The 19,039-nt window shown below is 25.9% G+C and overlaps 1 protein-coding gene across 1 annotated transcript; it reads left to right on the top strand.

Moving 5' to 3' along the window:
* Positions 1 to 7,857: 7,857 nt before the first annotated feature.
* Positions 7,858 to 17,852, top strand: LOC113363437. Its single transcript, XM_026605941.1, has 7 exons — positions 7,858 to 8,246; positions 8,314 to 8,508; positions 10,643 to 10,851; positions 10,923 to 11,077; positions 12,763 to 13,012; positions 15,633 to 15,784; positions 17,715 to 17,852. The coding sequence occupies exons 1-7, from the start codon at positions 7,971 to 7,973 to the stop codon at positions 17,843 to 17,845; spliced, it is 1,368 nt and encodes a 455-aa protein (XP_026461726.1). The 5' UTR covers positions 7,858 to 7,970; the 3' UTR covers positions 17,846 to 17,852.
* The last annotated feature ends 1,187 nt before the right edge of the window (positions 17,853 to 19,039 follow it).

The following is a 19,039-nucleotide window of genomic DNA, read 5'->3' as shown; positions in this document are numbered from 1 at the left end:
TGCTATCTTCAGTCTGGTCCAGGCAATTCCAATTAACTAGAGATAGTTGTTTTTTGAAGTGTTCCATGTTTTTTTCATTTATTTTTCTTATTATGCGGATGTTCGCGTTGGTAGAAGAAGTTTTGAGATTCATAATCAATGCTTCATGGTCGGAGATCGAACATGATAAAGTATCAATTATGAATTGGTCTGATTGTAAGTTTGTGAATGCATTATCGATGCAAGTTTTAGAGTTCACGTTGATGTGTGTTGGTTTCATTAACCTATGTTCCAGTCCAAAAGTGGAAGCAGAGTTAATTAGCGCAATTTTATCATTCGAATCTACTAAGAAATCCACATTGAAATCACCGCATATGATGACTTTAGTTTTCGATTCGAATGTGTTAAATATGCGCGTTAGTATCTCTTCAAGTTTTAATAAAAACATATTTAACGTCGAATTTGGCGACCTGTAAATAACAATAATAATTGTTTTTATTTGTTTTAAATAACACGCCGCTACTTCGCATGCAAGCTCAGCAGATTGCACTGCAATGTCATTTAATTCGGCGCAGTCAAGGTGATTTCGGCAAAATATTGCAACTCCGCCATGTATGTGTTCACTACGGCAAAAACTGCTGATCAGCCGAAAGTCACGAATATTAAATAAATTGATTTGTTTGTCATTTAACCAGTGTTCTGTCAGACAAAGTAGGTCAATATTATTTACGTTGACTACATTTGACAAAGCAGCTGATTTATTTGATAAGCATTGAATGTTCAGACAGAGTATATTTAATATATTTACTTGTCGTTGCTTGGTTGCTTTTGGAGCCTGAATAAAAAACGATCCACGCATACTCCTTGAGGCCATATTTCCGGCGATTTAATTTTTTCTAATTCTGATTCCAAAACTGATACCTTGAATGATGAATATACGTTTGGATGTTTGGATGCAATTTTTTTGCACGTTACGTTTTCGAAATTTTTGTCCCGCAGGTAATTTTCCAATTGCTCTTCCGTTGTTTCTGGCGCCAGTCGAAACACATGTAGATGCGCTTGCTTCACCACACCTTTTAACACGGCATTTGCATTTGTGCCTTCGATAGTTGTGGCCTTTCGCCTTGGCGCTTTCTTTCTTTGGACCAAAGTCCAATTTTGTTCTTCTGTTACGCTCTTATTGTTAGTGACGGCGTTGGAAGGCAAAGCGGTAGACGCCACGGCATCACGGAACGTTTCAATTTTCCGCTCTTCCAATTTCTTCAGCGCCGTTGCTACTGAGACACTAACTTGTTCACTTGAGATTTTGCTGGGATCTTTTTCCTTGTTAACATTCGATTTCTTTCCATTCTTTTTTTTTGATTTCTTATTGACTGCTTTCTCAGTATCGATATCAATACTGGGTGCAGCTGAAGAAACCTGCTCCTTCTTTTGATTCGGATTTACCCATTGCAGCAGCTTGATTTTATCCTCAAGCTGCTGAATTATGTACTCCTTATCCTTTATTATGGTAATTTTGTCTTCTATTATGGTGTTTTTGTCGGCAATTGTTTTTTCAAGCCTAGAAATTGTTTCCATATGGTCACTGTACACTTCACTGTTAACACAACACTGTATCAGATTACGATATAGAAATTTGAAGTTTTTCCTATTAGCACAACTAATGTGGTACATTTTTCCGCAGTTTTTACAAATGCCTACATTTGGGGCCTTTGTTTCACAGCAATTATAGGAACTTTTCACTTCCGATTCTGGCACTAATGGTGTCGATTGTGACATCATTGCGGCAAGTTAAAACGGCACGTCTGTACGTTACGGCGGTCTATATATATATATATATATATATATATATATATATATATATATATATATATATATATATATATATATATATATATATATATGTATGTATATGTGATTATTAATATCTTACTTCTGAGGTATTTCAGCAATACTCTTTGCAAATTGCTTTATAAATAAACAAAATTCATCAGCATTATTTAAAACTCGATGATCTACACCCAGCAAGATTTGCAGTTCAGTAACGCTCCATTCAAATTCGCTTCTATGAACTGGTTTTTCTGCATGCTTTTTTTTCATTTGTTCCTTAACTTTCCTGGAGATAAATATATATTTTAAAATATAATATATATATAATATGATATATAATATATTATATTATATATAAGCGAGAGGTTTTTCTTCAGATGGTGAAGTAATATGGTAAAATTGTTTCTTGGGCATCCATCCAGTAATTAAAAACAGTTTTATTGAAGGAAAATGTTTTTATTCAGAGAACATACGTTTCGGGTCTTGATTTGACCCATCTTCAGTGCTATAATTAATTATTTCAGGGTTACAATTGAAAACAATATAAAAAATACATAATTACAGACAAAAATAAATAAAAACATTATTGATTTGATTTATGATTTATGTTTTTTCACATGTTTTTATTTATTTTTGTCTGTAATTATGTATTTTTTATATTGTTTTCAATTGTAACCCTGAAATATTTATATAATAGCACTGAAGATGGGTCAAATCAAGACCCGAAACGTATGTTATCTGAATAAAAACATTTTCCTTCAATAAAACTGTTTTCAATTACTGGATGGATGCCCAAGAAACAATTTTACCATATATATATATATATATATATATATATATATATTTAATTTGAGTTTAATAATCGGGCGTAACATCAATAAAAATAGTATGAGTTTTTTTTAAAAATTTATTTATTTAAAATCCATACGTTTCGGCTAGCATCTTAGCCATCATTCAGTGGTAATCAAGTTAACTATAAAAATTGAAACTAAATAAATTATATGAAAGGAAATTTTGTGGAAAAACAATAATAATAATAATGGTAATAAAACACTTACAATTTTGTATCCTAATATAGCATATGAAACCATTATTAATCCATGGTATGAGTATGTGCACATTGATAAGATATATATTTTTTAACACAAACATCACAAATGGTAAAACACACTAATAATCATGATAACTTAACAAGTTGTCGAAACTATGTATTTACTCTTTGGAGTTTAGGATAGAAATGCCACATTTTTCTCAAAGCAGTTTTTAGCATGTGTTGATATTTTTTGGAAAATTTAAAAGGCGATGGGATTTTGTTATTTTTTAAGGAATTTTGACACGCTATTAAGAAACCACGTGTTCGTTTCGATAAGGGCCGTATTGTCATTGCGTTTATTTATGACTCTGTCGTTATGTAATTGTAAAAACAACCCCTCAGCGAATCTTCTTTTAATTGTATTCTCTTCAAAATGTAAAATTTTAGGGTTAAAAAAATCGATATTATGATTTAAATTTTTAATATGCTCAGTTAACATTGTTTTAAATTGCTTAGGATTTTTTGAATTATTTTTGTGTTGATTAAGGCGTTTACTCAGGTTTTGGCTAGTTTCTCCAATATAAAAGAGTTCGCAATTAGAGCAATTAATTTGATATACTAAATTCCTGAGGCGGTCAAAATTGAACTTAGATTTCATTTGTGTAAAAATTGAACTAAGGGTTGCATCACAATTACAGTTTACCGTAGAATTAGAGACAATGAATTCGATTAGCTTTCTAGACATCAGACTCATACGTACAAATGACCACCGACTAATTACTAACTGGTACCAGAAACCAACTAGCTCCGGACGATACATAAATTACCACTCATACCACCCTCTTAAAATGAAAATTGCGACAATAATAAATTTAACAGACCACGCCATATTACTATCTGACAAAAACTTCTGGGACACGAACATTGACCTGGTTATAAACACACTGAAAAAACAACTCATATCCTACGAACATAATCAACTCGGTCATAAATACAGACGCAGTTACATTTTTAACAAACAAAAAGACCTCACAATCATAAAAACCGCTTAGACTTAGAATCATATACTGGTGTCATTTGCCTACCGTACGTAAAAGATTTATATTTCTCGTGGAAAAAACTATTTCAACAATGTGGCATTCTGTTGGTATGTAATTGTGATGCAACCCTTAGTTCAATTTTTACACAAATGAAATCTAAGTTCAATTTTGACCGCCTCAGGAATTTAGTATATCAAATTAATTGCTCTAATTGCGAACTCTTTTATATTGGAGAAACTAGCCAAAACCTGAGTAAACGCCTTAATCAAACACAAATAATTCAAAAAATCCTAAGCAATTTTAAACAATGTTAACTGAGCATATTAAAAATTTAAATCATAATATCGATTTTTTTAACCCTAAAATTTTACATTTTGAAGAGAATACAATTAAAAGAAGATTCGCTGAGGGGTTGTTTTTACAATTACATACGACAGAGTCATAAATAAACGCAATGACAATACGGCCCTTATCGAAACGAACACGTGGTTTCTTAATAGCGTGTCAAAATTCCTTAAAAAATAACAAATCCCATCGCCTTTTAAATTTTCCAAAAAATATCAACACATGCTAAAAACTGCTTTGAGAAAAATGTGGCATTTCTATCCTAAACTCCAAAGAGTAAATACATAGTTTCGACAACTTGTTAAGTTATCATGATTATTAGTGTGTTTTACCATTTGTGATGTTTGTGTTGAAAAATATATATCTTATCAATGTGCACATACTCATACCATGGATTAATAATGGTTTCATATGCTATATTAGGATACAAAATTGTAAGTTTTGTATTACCATTATTATTATTATTGTTTTTCCACAAAATTTCCTTTCATATAATTTATTTAGTTTCAATTTTTATAGTTAACTTGATTACCACTGAATGATGGCTAAGATGCTAGCCGAAACGTATGGATTTTAAATAAATAAATTTTTAAAAAAAACTCATACTATTTTTATTGATGTTACGCCCGATTATTAAACTCAAATTAATCATATATATCAACATCAAATTCAAGACTATTCAAAAAATATATATATATATATATATATATATATATAATTTTAATTATTATAATATATATTTATTATTACCTATAATATGTTGATATCCCACACAAAGCTAATACAATTTTAATGCCTTTCAGTGTGTTCTTAATATTTACTATCGTAGATTTTAATTCTTTATTCTTAATTAAAGGCATTAACACTTCGTAGTCCCAAACAATCACACAAAAGGGCTCTTCTTGCTAAAAAATACAAAAAATAAATCAACAGGAGAAATAATTAACCAATTATTTCTTGAATAATAATGTACAATGGATATGGCATAATTATTATATAATGAAGAATGTGGATTAAAATTTAGTTGCAGAAAATAAGGTTTGTAGTATGTGTTGTAAAAGTATTATATATTATATATTTTTAATAATTTATTACCTCTGCAGTTGCATTTGAATGAAAATCTCGACTAATCCTAACAGCAGCAATACTACTTTTAATCGATCTAGTGGTAGTTTCATATACAAGCCCTTCTCGTAACAAGTAAGACATCAATTGTTCGCCGTACATTGTGGTCAGGACATCGTAGTCTAACAATATTCGAAGACTCTAGAGGAAAATAAATATTTCATTCGGGAACATTGAGGTAATGTTGATAAATAATTTTTCTTATTAATTTGTCTGTCGACACTGCAGGATGTATTTCGATTGTGTTATTAATAAGTAAATAAATAAAAATTAAAATATAAATAAAAATAAATTATATAACTATTAATAATAATATAAATAATAGATTAATAAATTCAAGAAATATGAATGATTAAAACAATAATTTAATAAATTAATAAAATGAAAAAAAATGTGAATAAATATATAAATAAATAAAATATATGATTAAATAAATAAATACTTGGTACTAATTCTCTATTTCCGCATCCCCCCCCCTCAGATTTTTGTTTTGACATTATTCTTGTATATTGTTATTTTTTATTTATATTTATTAACTGCATGCTGTTATGTACTTTTGTGGTTATTTTGACATTTGTTGTTTAATTTTGAAAAACGCGCCAAAATTCAAAGATTCTCAAACCTCCACTGAATGGTTCGAGCGGCTTTTGAGTTTGAATTCTCTGAAGTTATCTAACTTAAAAATGCATTTTGTATATTATTTTTGTAATGAAAATTTGAAAATGTTTTAATAAAATTATTAAATTTAAAGCTATGCATACATATTCTAAACCATTTCTAAAGCTTCATTTATGTCAGGCTAATATATTTTTTAAAGGTAATTATTAATCAATACAAATATATATTTGTATTGATTAATAATTACTTAAAACGTCGGAAAAACATAATATATATTATGTTTTTCCGACGTTTTAAGTAATTTTTAAATTTTTCACTTGATTTTAACATAAAATCCTTAACTTAAAAATTCATTTTGTATATTATTTCAAATTCTGAAAATGTTTCTATAAAATTATAAAATTAAAAATTACACCATTACACTTGTTTATCTCTGAATTATAGTTTTTGCCTGAATTTATTGCTAATATTTTTTAATATTACTTATAATATTAAATGATTAACTAGTGGTAAATGGCATCGTGCCTTAAGATAAATTGCTGGAACTTCCCGTACCGTAGCGAAATGTACGAGGAATATTAAGTGTTTTCAAATAGATTATTATAAATAAATACTGTAACATTGTCTAACATTTATAAAGATTATATAAACTGAGTTTCAAATTTAAAAATATTTATTTAAAGTATGTAAATGAGCTTTAGAACGTTAGCCAGAATTAAAATTAAAATCTGAATTATTTTCGATATACAAAAAATAAAAAAAAAAAAATAATAATTCTGATTTTAAAACTTGTTAGACCTGCCTTTGTCAAAAACTTATCACCACTTCTTCCAGTCATTACAATTAGAATCTTTTTTGGATCATTTAAATCGGATACTCCGATCTCTCAAAACTTGATTTCAATTTTCAGCACTCTTTGCTCCGTATTTCCGTAGCGGCTAGACCTGCCTTCGCCAAAAACAAATCAGCACATCTTCCTATCAAGAAGATTCAAATTGGGACTTGAAACGTATGGATCTATTATATCATATGCAATACATACATTGCACATATATTATTTAATCAAATTATTTACTGCATTTTAAAAATAACTAGTGGGGTGCATGGCATCGTGCCTTATGGCTAATTGTACGGAACCCTAAAAAAATACACAAAATGTTTACACACTATTGAAATCTCTATAAAATATCTGATAATTTGATGTACATATGTCCAATAAACATTTTTGACCGCTAAGTGACATTTTTTAAACTTATTTTTATTAAGGGTCTACAACCGCTAGACTTGCCCAAAAGTTTAATTAGTTCTTCATCTTGTCAAAGTAAAATGTTTACTGAATTATTAAAATCGGGCGCTCCGTTCGGTAAATTGAGTTACCGTTTTTGGCAATTTATCTCCCTATCTTCAGAACGGATAGACTTGCCTTTGCCAAAAACTAATTAGCACGTTTCCTTATCAATACGAATCGAATGCTTTTCGAATTATTCACATCGGTTGATCGGTGTTCTCGAAATCATCGACAAAAATTTGTATCCGCACACACACATACATGAACACATACACACCATACATCAATTTTTTTAAGGTATGCCAAAATGTTCAAAAACCTTAGAAACGTGACGATATATAAAAAATTTCATTTTCTATTTTTTTGCGATTATTATAACTTACCCTACGGGAAGATAAATATACATAAGATAAAAGATAGACAAGTCATAGATAAAAGAAGAGTATATTTAATTGTATATAGTTTACTTATCTATGTATATAGTTTTCCTAACAGTTTGAGAATCTTAGGTATTAGTCCTAATTTTCAAACGTTGGTAGCACTGCTGGTTTTGGCGAACTGTTAACATCTCTTTCATGTTATTTTGAGGTTAACACCCGGTTTTCTCGCAATATTTGCGAATTTTATTAAAATACAGTTTGTTGTAACCATATAGCACGATTTTATGTTGAATCTCTAGTACAAAACCTTATATAACAATATATTTCATAAAATGGATGAAGATTTAGATATTAAAGATGAGGTTGATGTATCCGAGTACTTAGAACAAAGTATGGATTGTTTTGATAGTTTTAATAAAATGGAAGATTCCATATCGATTAATGATGACATGACGGGCTTCGGCGAATTTGATAATGAACTGATGAAGTCTGAATATGAAGAAATGTTAGAAGATCAAGAAAACTTGAAGGACTTACAAAGTGAGAGATTTGACAGTGAAGATGATGAGGATAAAGACTACGATGCTGTCTCGGATTTTATGAATAGAGTCAGTAAAACGTTTTATTAATAATATTCTAACCATATTTTTATATACAATTATTTCTGTGTTATAGAGCAACAAAGTAAACGCTGAAATCTACATTGATTTTAAAGTACCACCTCAACATTTAATTGAAACTCGAATATGTAGATGCCCGACTCAAAAACAATTACAGGAATTTAAACAGTTGAAAGTAAAAATGAGACTTGGACCGTTCAATAAAAGCGAAGACAGACAAATTAAAAAGAATTTTAAAAAGTTCTGCAAGGTAAATGTTTAATCATATACATAGGTAAAAGAAGTATATTATATATATATATATATATATATGTTGTAATTTATTTATAGTCTTAGCATAAGCAGTATAAGAAACCCAGAAAAAAATAATATAGTGTCTGCGGTAAAAGAATAATATCACACTTGATTTTACCACACAACATAATTGCTTTAATAATTTAGTCCATAATTTTCATAATCCCGTATGATATATCAGTTGCTTTTTGGCAATTATAATTTCTAAAGTACATTTTTCTTACTAATAATTTAATAAACATTATTGTTTATGTTCAAATCTTACGAGAATTAATTTGTAAAATCTAGTTCATATGAGCACTCTTTGCTCTAAGATCAACTTGCTAAATATTTCATATCCAATGCCAAACAAATGAATTTTTGACACACAAAACAAAATTCTAAATCGTTTTTCTAATAAATAGTCATATTTTTTGTATTGTTAAATAATTTAGTAAAGTACACCAAATGCGACATGCATAAGTTTAAAAATATAATTTTTATGCAATTTTGGAGTTATTGCGTTATTTATTAAACTAAATTATATAATTTCATCTGCCAAATATATGTTGTTGACTGTATCTTATATTATTTTAATTTTTGGTACATCTCAGCTGCTTTTCGGCAATAATAATGTAGACATTACATTTTTCTTGTATATTATATTCTAATATTATCTAGGCTCATAATTTCAGCTAAATTAAAATTTCAAGTGAATTGATATTTCTAGCAGACGGCGGTTCAAATGTTTTCAATGTCAAACAGTGATAAGTGGTTCTTTGTAATTTTTGCCATTTATTTCTACAATATTACTACAGTTTTATTGTTTATTAAATCTTAATTTCTTCTGACAAACTCTAAAAAGAATTATCAAAATCTGAGTAACCTTTTAGAAGAAATATCAAATCACACACCCTTACAGAAGAATTTTATATATATATATATATATATATATATATATATATATATATATATATACATTAATAATTGGTAGTCCATAGTGTAAGATTAATCACAATTTAATGATTCCCTTACCCTTTGTCGTGCATCATTCCCATCACCACTATTTTTGCTGCACTTTAAAGTATTTTTTTAATGTGGTTTTTTTTCAAAAATTCTCCTTCTATGCTTCTTGAATTTGCACTTTGGCTTTCAATTTCCTATATTTTCTCTTCTCGCGTAGGTCGTCAATCGTCTGCATTCTTCTTTCCATACTTTTCAGTCCTCCTATTTTAACTTAATTTTTTTTAATTTTTTTTCCAAAATCAATTATTTTGTTAAGACAAGCAGAAAGTTCTTCGAATTATTTAAATCGGACGCTTAGTTCTCTCAAAAACTGCCATTTTTTTACATATTTAGCTCCGTATCTTCAAAATGGCTGGGCCTGCCTTTGCCAAAAACTAATAAACACTTCTCCCAATCATTACTAATTGAATGATTTTTAGATCATTCAAATCGGATACTACGTTCTCTCAAAAATTCGATTTCTATTTTCTGCTCTCGTTGCTCCGTATCTCCGAAACGGCTGGACCTGCCTTTGCCAAAAACTAATCAGCTCTTTTCCCTATCAATAGGAATCGAATGTTTTTTGAACCATTCAAATCGGTTGATCCGTGCGCCCTAAAACGTGACTGGAAATTTGTATCCATACATACACACACACACACACATCCATTTTTTCTGAAGTATGCCAAAATGTTCAGAAACCTTCAAAACGTCGAGAAATGTAAAAAATTTCAATTCCGATTTTTGGCCCATTACAATAACTTACCCTACGGGAAGTTAATAAGATCTGAAGATATAACAGTTTTTAAAATTAACTTCTATATGTGGCATGCTTTGCAGTGGGTAAACCAACCGTACATATAATTTGTGTTGGCCCTTTTCATTATATACCACACACTTCCACATTCAGAATCAGTAAGTTAGTTTTATACTAAAAATTTTCTAGAATTATTTTTTATGATCAGGCTACATTTGTTGGGCTTGCTATAATATAATATGTAAACATATATAACTTTGAAAGAGTCTTTATCGAAAGTTGCCTCAATCAACTTAACATGGAACCTCTTCCAATATATACATTTATTTATTATGTCTCCTTTTTCCAGATGCACAATATTGAGAAACCCAAAGAATTTATGGATAAATATGATGATGATGCCAATGCACTAGAACAAACTTTTAAATTCAAAGACTTAAAGCTAAAAGATCGAATAGAATTTATGAGAGTTATAGCCCGTGGTTTAAACAATAGATATCTTTTTTCTGTTTATGGAAGATTTCAGCATTTAATGAATAAAGTAACTGCTAGAGGACGGTGGGTAATAGAAATATGATTTAATTATTCAATATATTGATTAATTTGTTTTTTTTTTTTTTTTTTTGTAGTTATACCCAAGCCGAGGATATGCTGTTATTAAATTCAGTAAATAATAACAGGTATTCAAAAACAAAATTTATTGAGGCAGCAGAACTATTAGGAAGAACACGATATTCTATTGCACAAAGATATTATTTACTAACAGCGAATGAATACAAAAATGGTATGTATTGCAATTTAATATATTATTGTAAAAACAGTAGTTTATTTAAAAAATCTGCTAAATTAATTTTTGAGTCTTATGGCAAGTTTTTCTACAAACATGAACAATTGAGGTAACTATTGTTAGAGTAAATGATGAATTGAATATCAATAATGTTTATAAATATTTATTGCCAGATGATGATATTTTTACAAATATGAACATTTGAGGTAAAATGTTGTTAATTAGAGTAAATGATGAATTGGATATCAATGGTGTTTATAAATATTTAATATTTATAAATATACATAATAAAAAAACATAATTTGAGAACAATTATTTAATTTTTTATAAAAATTCTCAATATATCAAAAATTGTAACAATTTTAATAAAACGCTATAATTTGAGTATATGCCAAAATAAATATTACACTTTAAATCATAGTATTTATAAACATTTATTATTTATTTATAAACATAAATAACATTAAACACAAAATATGAACAAGAGCAAACTTATTTAATTTTTGAGTAAGAATATTTAGTTACAATTTTAGTAGATGGTAAATATTATATTTCTATATTGTTAATTAATATTTAATTTTTTTTAATAAATATGATTAATAAAAAACATAAATATAAACAACAACAAAATAATTTAATTTTTGAATATTTCAAATATTTTTCTTGAAATACAAATAATTTTTTGTTTTTTGTTTAAATTATTATTAATTAATATTTGATTTTTTTTATTAAATATAATTAATAAGAAACATATAAACAACAATACCAAAATATTAAAATTTTTAGAAAGATCCCAAATGTTTAAAAAATGTTAATTTTAATAAAAAGCTACAATTTGAAAATATTAAATATTATAAGCTAAATTAAATATTACATTTAAATAGCATTTATAAATATTTAATATATTTTATAAATATAAATTATAAAAATGCAATAAAATCTACAAACCAGTTGCAAAATTATTTAGTTTTTGTATAAGATTCTACGTATATATTTTTTATTATTAATCATTTTAATAAAAATTTATAATTTGAGTATATGATTAATATCACATTTAAATAATATTCTTAAATATTTAATATTTAATTAAAAATGTAATCTTAAAATGTAATCAACAGCAAAATTATTTAATTTTTTAGCATGATTGAAATTAAAAAATATTAATAAAACAATATTAATAAAAATCTATAATTATATTGTAGTAAATAAATTAAATATAATATTTATGAATATTAACAAAACATATGTAAAACATAGTAATATTAATAAATTTTTGAGTAAAATTGTAAATATTCTTCAAATAATATTAAACATTGTAATAAAATACTTTTAATTTAATTGATTTATCGTTTATTAATAATGCATTTTATTTTATAAAGTAATAATAATTCATTTTATTTTATATTTTTGCAAATAAATACTTATAAATAAAATAAATTAAATAAATTTTAGTTATTAGTTACCTAACATATTTAAATAATTTTCAATAACATTTAAGAATTATTTATTAATTTAATTAATATTAAATATAATAATAATTATTCATAACTATAGTTATTAAATATTTTTTTATTTTCTAAATATATTTATTATTAACTATTACTATTATTTATGAATATAATTATTATTAACTATTGTGCTATAATTATAAATCAATTATAATTTTTTTTATTTTTTTGCAGATAATAATCTAGTATGGACAAAAGTTTTAACAGAAAATTTCCTCAAGCATTTACTTAAACATTGTGGAGTTAAGACTGTCAATGAATTGAGAAATATCAGAATTGGCCATGAAGTCTACGAATCAATTTCTCAAATTATGCAAATTTCTCCTAGTAGGCTTCGGACGTTTTGGCTAGGACGACTCTCATCACAATTATTTTGCGAAGAGTATGTTACTTTGCAGTGGATTAGGATAAAACTTATTAAATTGTAAGTAGAGAGGAAAAGAAATATTGCATTATTCATATATATATATATATATATATATATATATATATATAAATCTCGTGTCACGATGTTGGTTCGCGATGCACGCCCAAACTACTGGACCGATTTTAAATTTTATTGGCTCACCGTGTGCATATATATCCAACTTAGGTTATAGGAAATTTTGAAAAGTAAATTTAAAATATAAATACATAATTTTTATAAATTTCTAAAAATTTTGACAGAAAATGACCAAAAAAAAAAACAAAACACTAAAATGACAAATGTCAAAATTTATGGAAAATTCGAATATTAGAAAAAAAATTGACAGTTCAAAAAATATAATTCAAAAACATACATATATAGATATATCTAACATTTATATGAAATGCTATATTCAGAATCACTGTATATAGTTTTAAATCTAATTAAAAATCAATGTTTATAAATTTAAATGAAAGTTGACATTGAAAAAACGTGAATTGACATTTGACAATATTTATAAAAATTATTAGATAAATAGATTTATAATTTATATTTATTTGATTTGCTTACGAAATTAGTTTGGATACCAAAACTTCCTCGAAACATTATAGATCACAATATAAAAAACGACATATTAAATTTGATATTAATCATAAACAAAATTTTGACAGTTCAGAAAAATTGAATTTTTGACGACTTCAATAAGAAACAATTACATTAATTATTCCGAGTTTTGTTATAGTCAATATTGTAGATACAAAACATTATTGAAAAATATTATATCTAATTATATTAAATTTCGACCAAGAAGGAAATATTTATTTAGTTTTATATTTTTTATAAATTTCCATAAATTTTGACAGAAATTTACTAAAAAAAACAAAACACTAAAATGACAAATGTCAATATTTACGGAAACTTCGAGAAAAAGCGATTTATGATTTCTGAAAAATTGACAATTTTAAAAATATATTATTTTTACTTATTGAAAAAGTAACAGATATATTATAATATATCCAACAGTTATATCCAAATTAGGCAAAATGCTATATTCAAAATAATAGAAATTTATAATGTTTATAGATTTAAATAAATTTTGATAGTTGTAAACTAAAAAAAGTGAAATGTTATTTATCAATATCTATGGAATGTATTAGATGAATAAATTCATCATAAACAAAATTTTGGCAGGTCAAAAGAATTAATTATTCCAACTTATATTACAAATCACATTTAAGATACAGAATAATAAAATTTATCAAATTTAAATAAATTTGAGCGGTTACGAATTTAAAACAAATGCCGAAAATGACGTTTGTTAATATTGTTAAGAATAAATTGATTTATGATTAAGATTTAATTTGCTTAAGTTGTTCATTCAGGTAAACATCACAAAATTAATATAAATCATGATTGAAAACTGAATATTATATCATATTATATTAAATTTCGAAGTGCCAAAAATCAAACATTTAACAGATTTGGACTCGAATTCCTCAGAACTTTATAAAAATGTTCAATTATTTCAGTTTATTTATTATTTAAGTTAAAAAAAAAAACTTTAGTCTATAGTATTGATCCATCATATTCAAATTTTAATCCGGATTTTATTTATTTTTTATATGAATTTTTTATAACAAAAGGTTTGAAATTTGGTTGTCAAACGGATTCAAATTTCAATCAGGTGGATTTTAATAGGGGCCGTTGCAACGCAAGGCTGGGTATGCTAGTATATATATATATATATATATATATATATATATATATATATATGTAATAAAAACATTTAATCAGCACATACCCAAAACTATAGTTTTTTTTTTAATTCTCAAAACTTAATAATATTGTTTAGGTTCTTTATTATTTACATTCTTAAATAAGTTAATTATTTATCATAAACTCAAATTAATGTTATTTAAAAAAATATTTAGAATAGTGCTCCAAAATAAAATCGTTTTTTTTTTTTTGTTTATTTAATTTATTATTTAGATTTTTTAAAAGGTATTGAATATTTATAAACATAATATTTAATTATAGATTTTGTTTTAAAACTATTATTTACAAATAAATTTGGAATCTTGGTAAAAAACTAAATAATTTTGCTATTACTAAATAAGTTTCTTATTTTTTATGCTTTTTTATTATTTATATTTATAAATAAATATTAAATATTTAAAATCTAATATAGAACTTGCAAATTATATATTTTTGTTAAAATCATTATTTTTAATAAATTATTCAGAAATCTTACTCAAATTAAAACAATTTCACTATAATTGTTCATTCACGTTTTTTATTATTATTAAGTATTAAATTTTGTTGAAATATTTTACTTTAAAATAAATGTTTTAAACTTCACTGCAAAATAGAATAATTTGTATTTTTGTATATATCTTATGATTTTTATCATTTATATATATATATATATTTATATATATATATATATATAACAATACATTAAATAATTAAAAATATAAAATTTATCATACACTCAATCAAATTTTTTTATTAATTTATCAACTTAACTACTTAAAAATTAAATAATTTTGCTATTGTAATTAAAATGTTTCTTATTTACATATTTCTTAGTTCTCATTTGTTTATTTATTATGAGATAGTAATCATGTGATTTTTTTAGATTTTACAAAGCCAAAATTAAGTCTCGAAGAGATATACAATGGAACGAAGTGGCACTTCTATTTAATGGATTGTCTCCGTTGTTTCTTTGGCAAAAGTTTGATAAACTGGTTAAACATAGGGTGCCTGCAGAACATAGAGATAATTTTGAAGGTAAATATAAAAAAGATTTTTTCAATGCTCTCTTTTTCAGACTCAGTTCTCTTTACAGAAGGAGAAGTTTATGTTTTCAGCAGAAAATCCTATTAGTTAATTTTATATTTTCAAAACATTCTGATTCATTTGATGCTAAAATTATAAAAAGTATATGTATGACAAAGTTTGACTAAAAAGACTGCAAAGATTTCAACAATTTAAAAGCTGTTTGATGAAACTCAATTAGGACTCACATAAAGACACTAAATTAGCAAATCAGATTTTCTGGCAAACACATGAACATTTCCCTTGTGTGAACTGAATAAATACAATATTTATAATCTACTTTCAAAGACCTATTAAATGATATATCACATGCCCTAAAAGTGTTAAAATTTTGCCTGTTGGCAAATTGCCAAAATGCATCACAACTGCCTCTGATGTTTTAGATAATTAGCTAATTATGATAATTTTGATTTGATAATTATCTAATATTTTCGTTTTTGGCAAGAATTTTATCAGCTTTAGTATTTGATATTCAAATGTCCATATTGAGAATGTACATATGTGAATTATAGAGTTCTATTGTAAACCTGTGTCGTCCTGATGAGCCCCCAAGTTTTAATATGGTATATTTGATTATAATTTTATATTTTATTCATGAGGTAGATTTACACATTCGAGAGAAGTTAGTTATGCATCTTGGCGGCAAAATGCCACTTACAACTAGTAAATTTTAAATTTTAGTCTAATGAAGTTTTACTTCAAAAATTATAAGTTATTGTTTTTATTTCTTGTGGGATATCGTCTAAAAAGCCTCGTGGAGTAGAATGCGTTTTTTTAAAAAAAAAACTTATTGAAATAAAAACGTGTTAAATATTACTACGAATTTATTGAATAAAGTACTAAAATTTAAATTTTATTGTAAAAATACTAAAATTAAACTTTTGTATCAAATACTATAAAGAACAGAAACAAATTACCTTTTACTTCAATTAATTAACTTTTACTGCATTTTTTGAATTTGTAGTACTAAAGAAGTTTTACTTCAATAAATTTAAATTGTAATTATATATCATGTGGAGTATCGTTTGAAAGGTCTCGAAGACTAGAAGTTGTTTTTCAAAGAAAAAAAAAAACATAAATAAAAAGTGATGAATATAACATTTTTATTGCCAATATTTTTATTGCAAAAAATATTAAAATGTGTGAGATGTAATACTTTTCAACCAAATACTAAAATTAATATAAAATTTGATGATATTTATCCGAATTACACAGTTTAATTGCATTTTCTATGTATCTGAAGCAAATGAATCTAAAGAAGTTTCACTTCAGAATAAAATTAGTGTTAACATTTTTAAAGTCTCAAAGAGTACTATAAGATTTTTATTAGAAAAAATCATTATATGAATAAAATGTTAAATATTTATCTTTATTGCCATCTATATCATATTAAATTAAAAAATATTAAATTTGATTAAAGAGTATTAAATTTTATTGCAAAAAGCACGAAAATATGTGAGATCTTTATACTTCATATACTATAATCAATATAATAAAATCAAGCATATTTATCGAATTTACACAACATAATTGCATTTTTATGCATCTGAGAAAAACAAGCCTAAAGAAGTTTTACTTCAAAAAACGTTAAATTTTATTTTTATGGCATGTGGGGTATCATTTGAAAGGTCTTTTTGAATAAAATACGAATACTGAAATAAAATTTTGATTTTTACAACTTTTAAGAACAAAATTTACTAACTGCAATAGTTTTTAATATTATGCAGCAAATCGGCATACTTGTAAATGACTGATAAATTAATATATTAAGAACTTATTGATTATTTACACATTCTAGGAAAGTTATTGCTATTTGTCTTCAGACAAAATGACACTTACACCTAGTTTATTATTATTCTAAACGATTTTTTTTTTCTTTCAGATTGTCTCAATTATCTACACGACGAAGTGATTCCACAATTAAAGAGAGGCAAATATGACAGGGAACTACGAAGATGTACTTTTACAGTGGAAGAAGGTTTAAAATTCATCGAGGAAGAAATTTCAGAATAAAACATGACAAACGGTACTAAATATTGTTTTTAATATTATGATTTTATTTGAGTGTTTTAATAAATATTTAGCCAATATGGTTTTTGTTTCCAGTAATTATAAGATATATATATATATATATATATATATATATATATATAAACAAGTGGATATATAAATATTTTTTTGGCATTTGTTAACTTGATCTAAACTAGGTGTAAGTGGCATTTTGCCTTAAAGCAAATTGCAAAACGTCCTGATATGCATAAATAATCAATATCACTTACAAATAATAAAAATTCAGATTTAGTTAATTTTCTAATTGTGATGATGAATGCCTGAATAATTGTTGTTCTGTTGAAAATGTTGTAAATTGTTTAAAATGTCTAAAGATATTTTAGATTGCCTGAAAATCTTGTAAATGGTGAGAAAATGTCATAGATTGTCTGAAGATGTTGCACATTGCCTGAAAATGTTTTGAATGGTGATAAAAGATTGTAGATTGTCTGAAGATGTTGTGCATTGTCTGGAGATGGTGAGAAAATGTGGTAGATTGTCCATAAATGCTGAGAAAATGTTGTGTATTGTCTGGTGATGGTTGAACATTGTCTGGAAACGCCTGAAAATGTTTTGAATGGCGAGAAAATGTAGTAGATTGTCTGAAGATGGATGTACATTGACTAAAAACGTCGTAGATTGGCCCGAAAATGTTTTGAATGCTGAGAAAATATTGTAAATTGTCTGGAGACCTTGTAGATTGCCTGAAAATTTTGTGAATAGTGAGAAAATGTTGTACATTATCTGTAGATGTTGCAGATTTCTGGAAAAGTCGTAAATCGCCTGAAAATGTTGTAGATTGTCTAAAGATGGTTGTACATTGACTAAAAACGTTAAAATCTTGTGAATTCTTCAATGATGATTGTGTATTGTCTAAAAAGATTGTAGATTGCCTGAAAATGTTGCAGATTGTTTGAAGACGTTGTAGATGGCCTGAAAATATTGTAGATTGTAGATGTTGCAGATTGTCTGGCGACATAGATTTCTAGAAAATTTTGTGAATGGTGAGAAAATGTGGTAGATTGTCAGAAGATGTTAGACATTGTCTGGAGACGTTGTAGACGTGAGAAAATGTAAATTGTTCAATGATTGTTGTATATTATCTAATAATGTTATAGATTGCTTGAAACTGTTTTGAATGGTGAGGAAATAATGTAG

This window comes from Ctenocephalides felis, unplaced genomic scaffold (assembly GCF_003426905.1).
Source record: "Ctenocephalides felis isolate EL2017-DRISC unplaced genomic scaffold, ASM342690v1 CF-g0.4_SCAFFOLD_00845, whole genome shotgun sequence".
In the NCBI taxonomy this organism is placed as follows: Eukaryota; Metazoa; Arthropoda; class Insecta; order Siphonaptera; family Pulicidae; genus Ctenocephalides; species Ctenocephalides felis.
The sequence above is the reverse complement of the archived record's forward strand: the minus strand, read 5'-3'. Positions and strand labels throughout refer to the sequence as shown.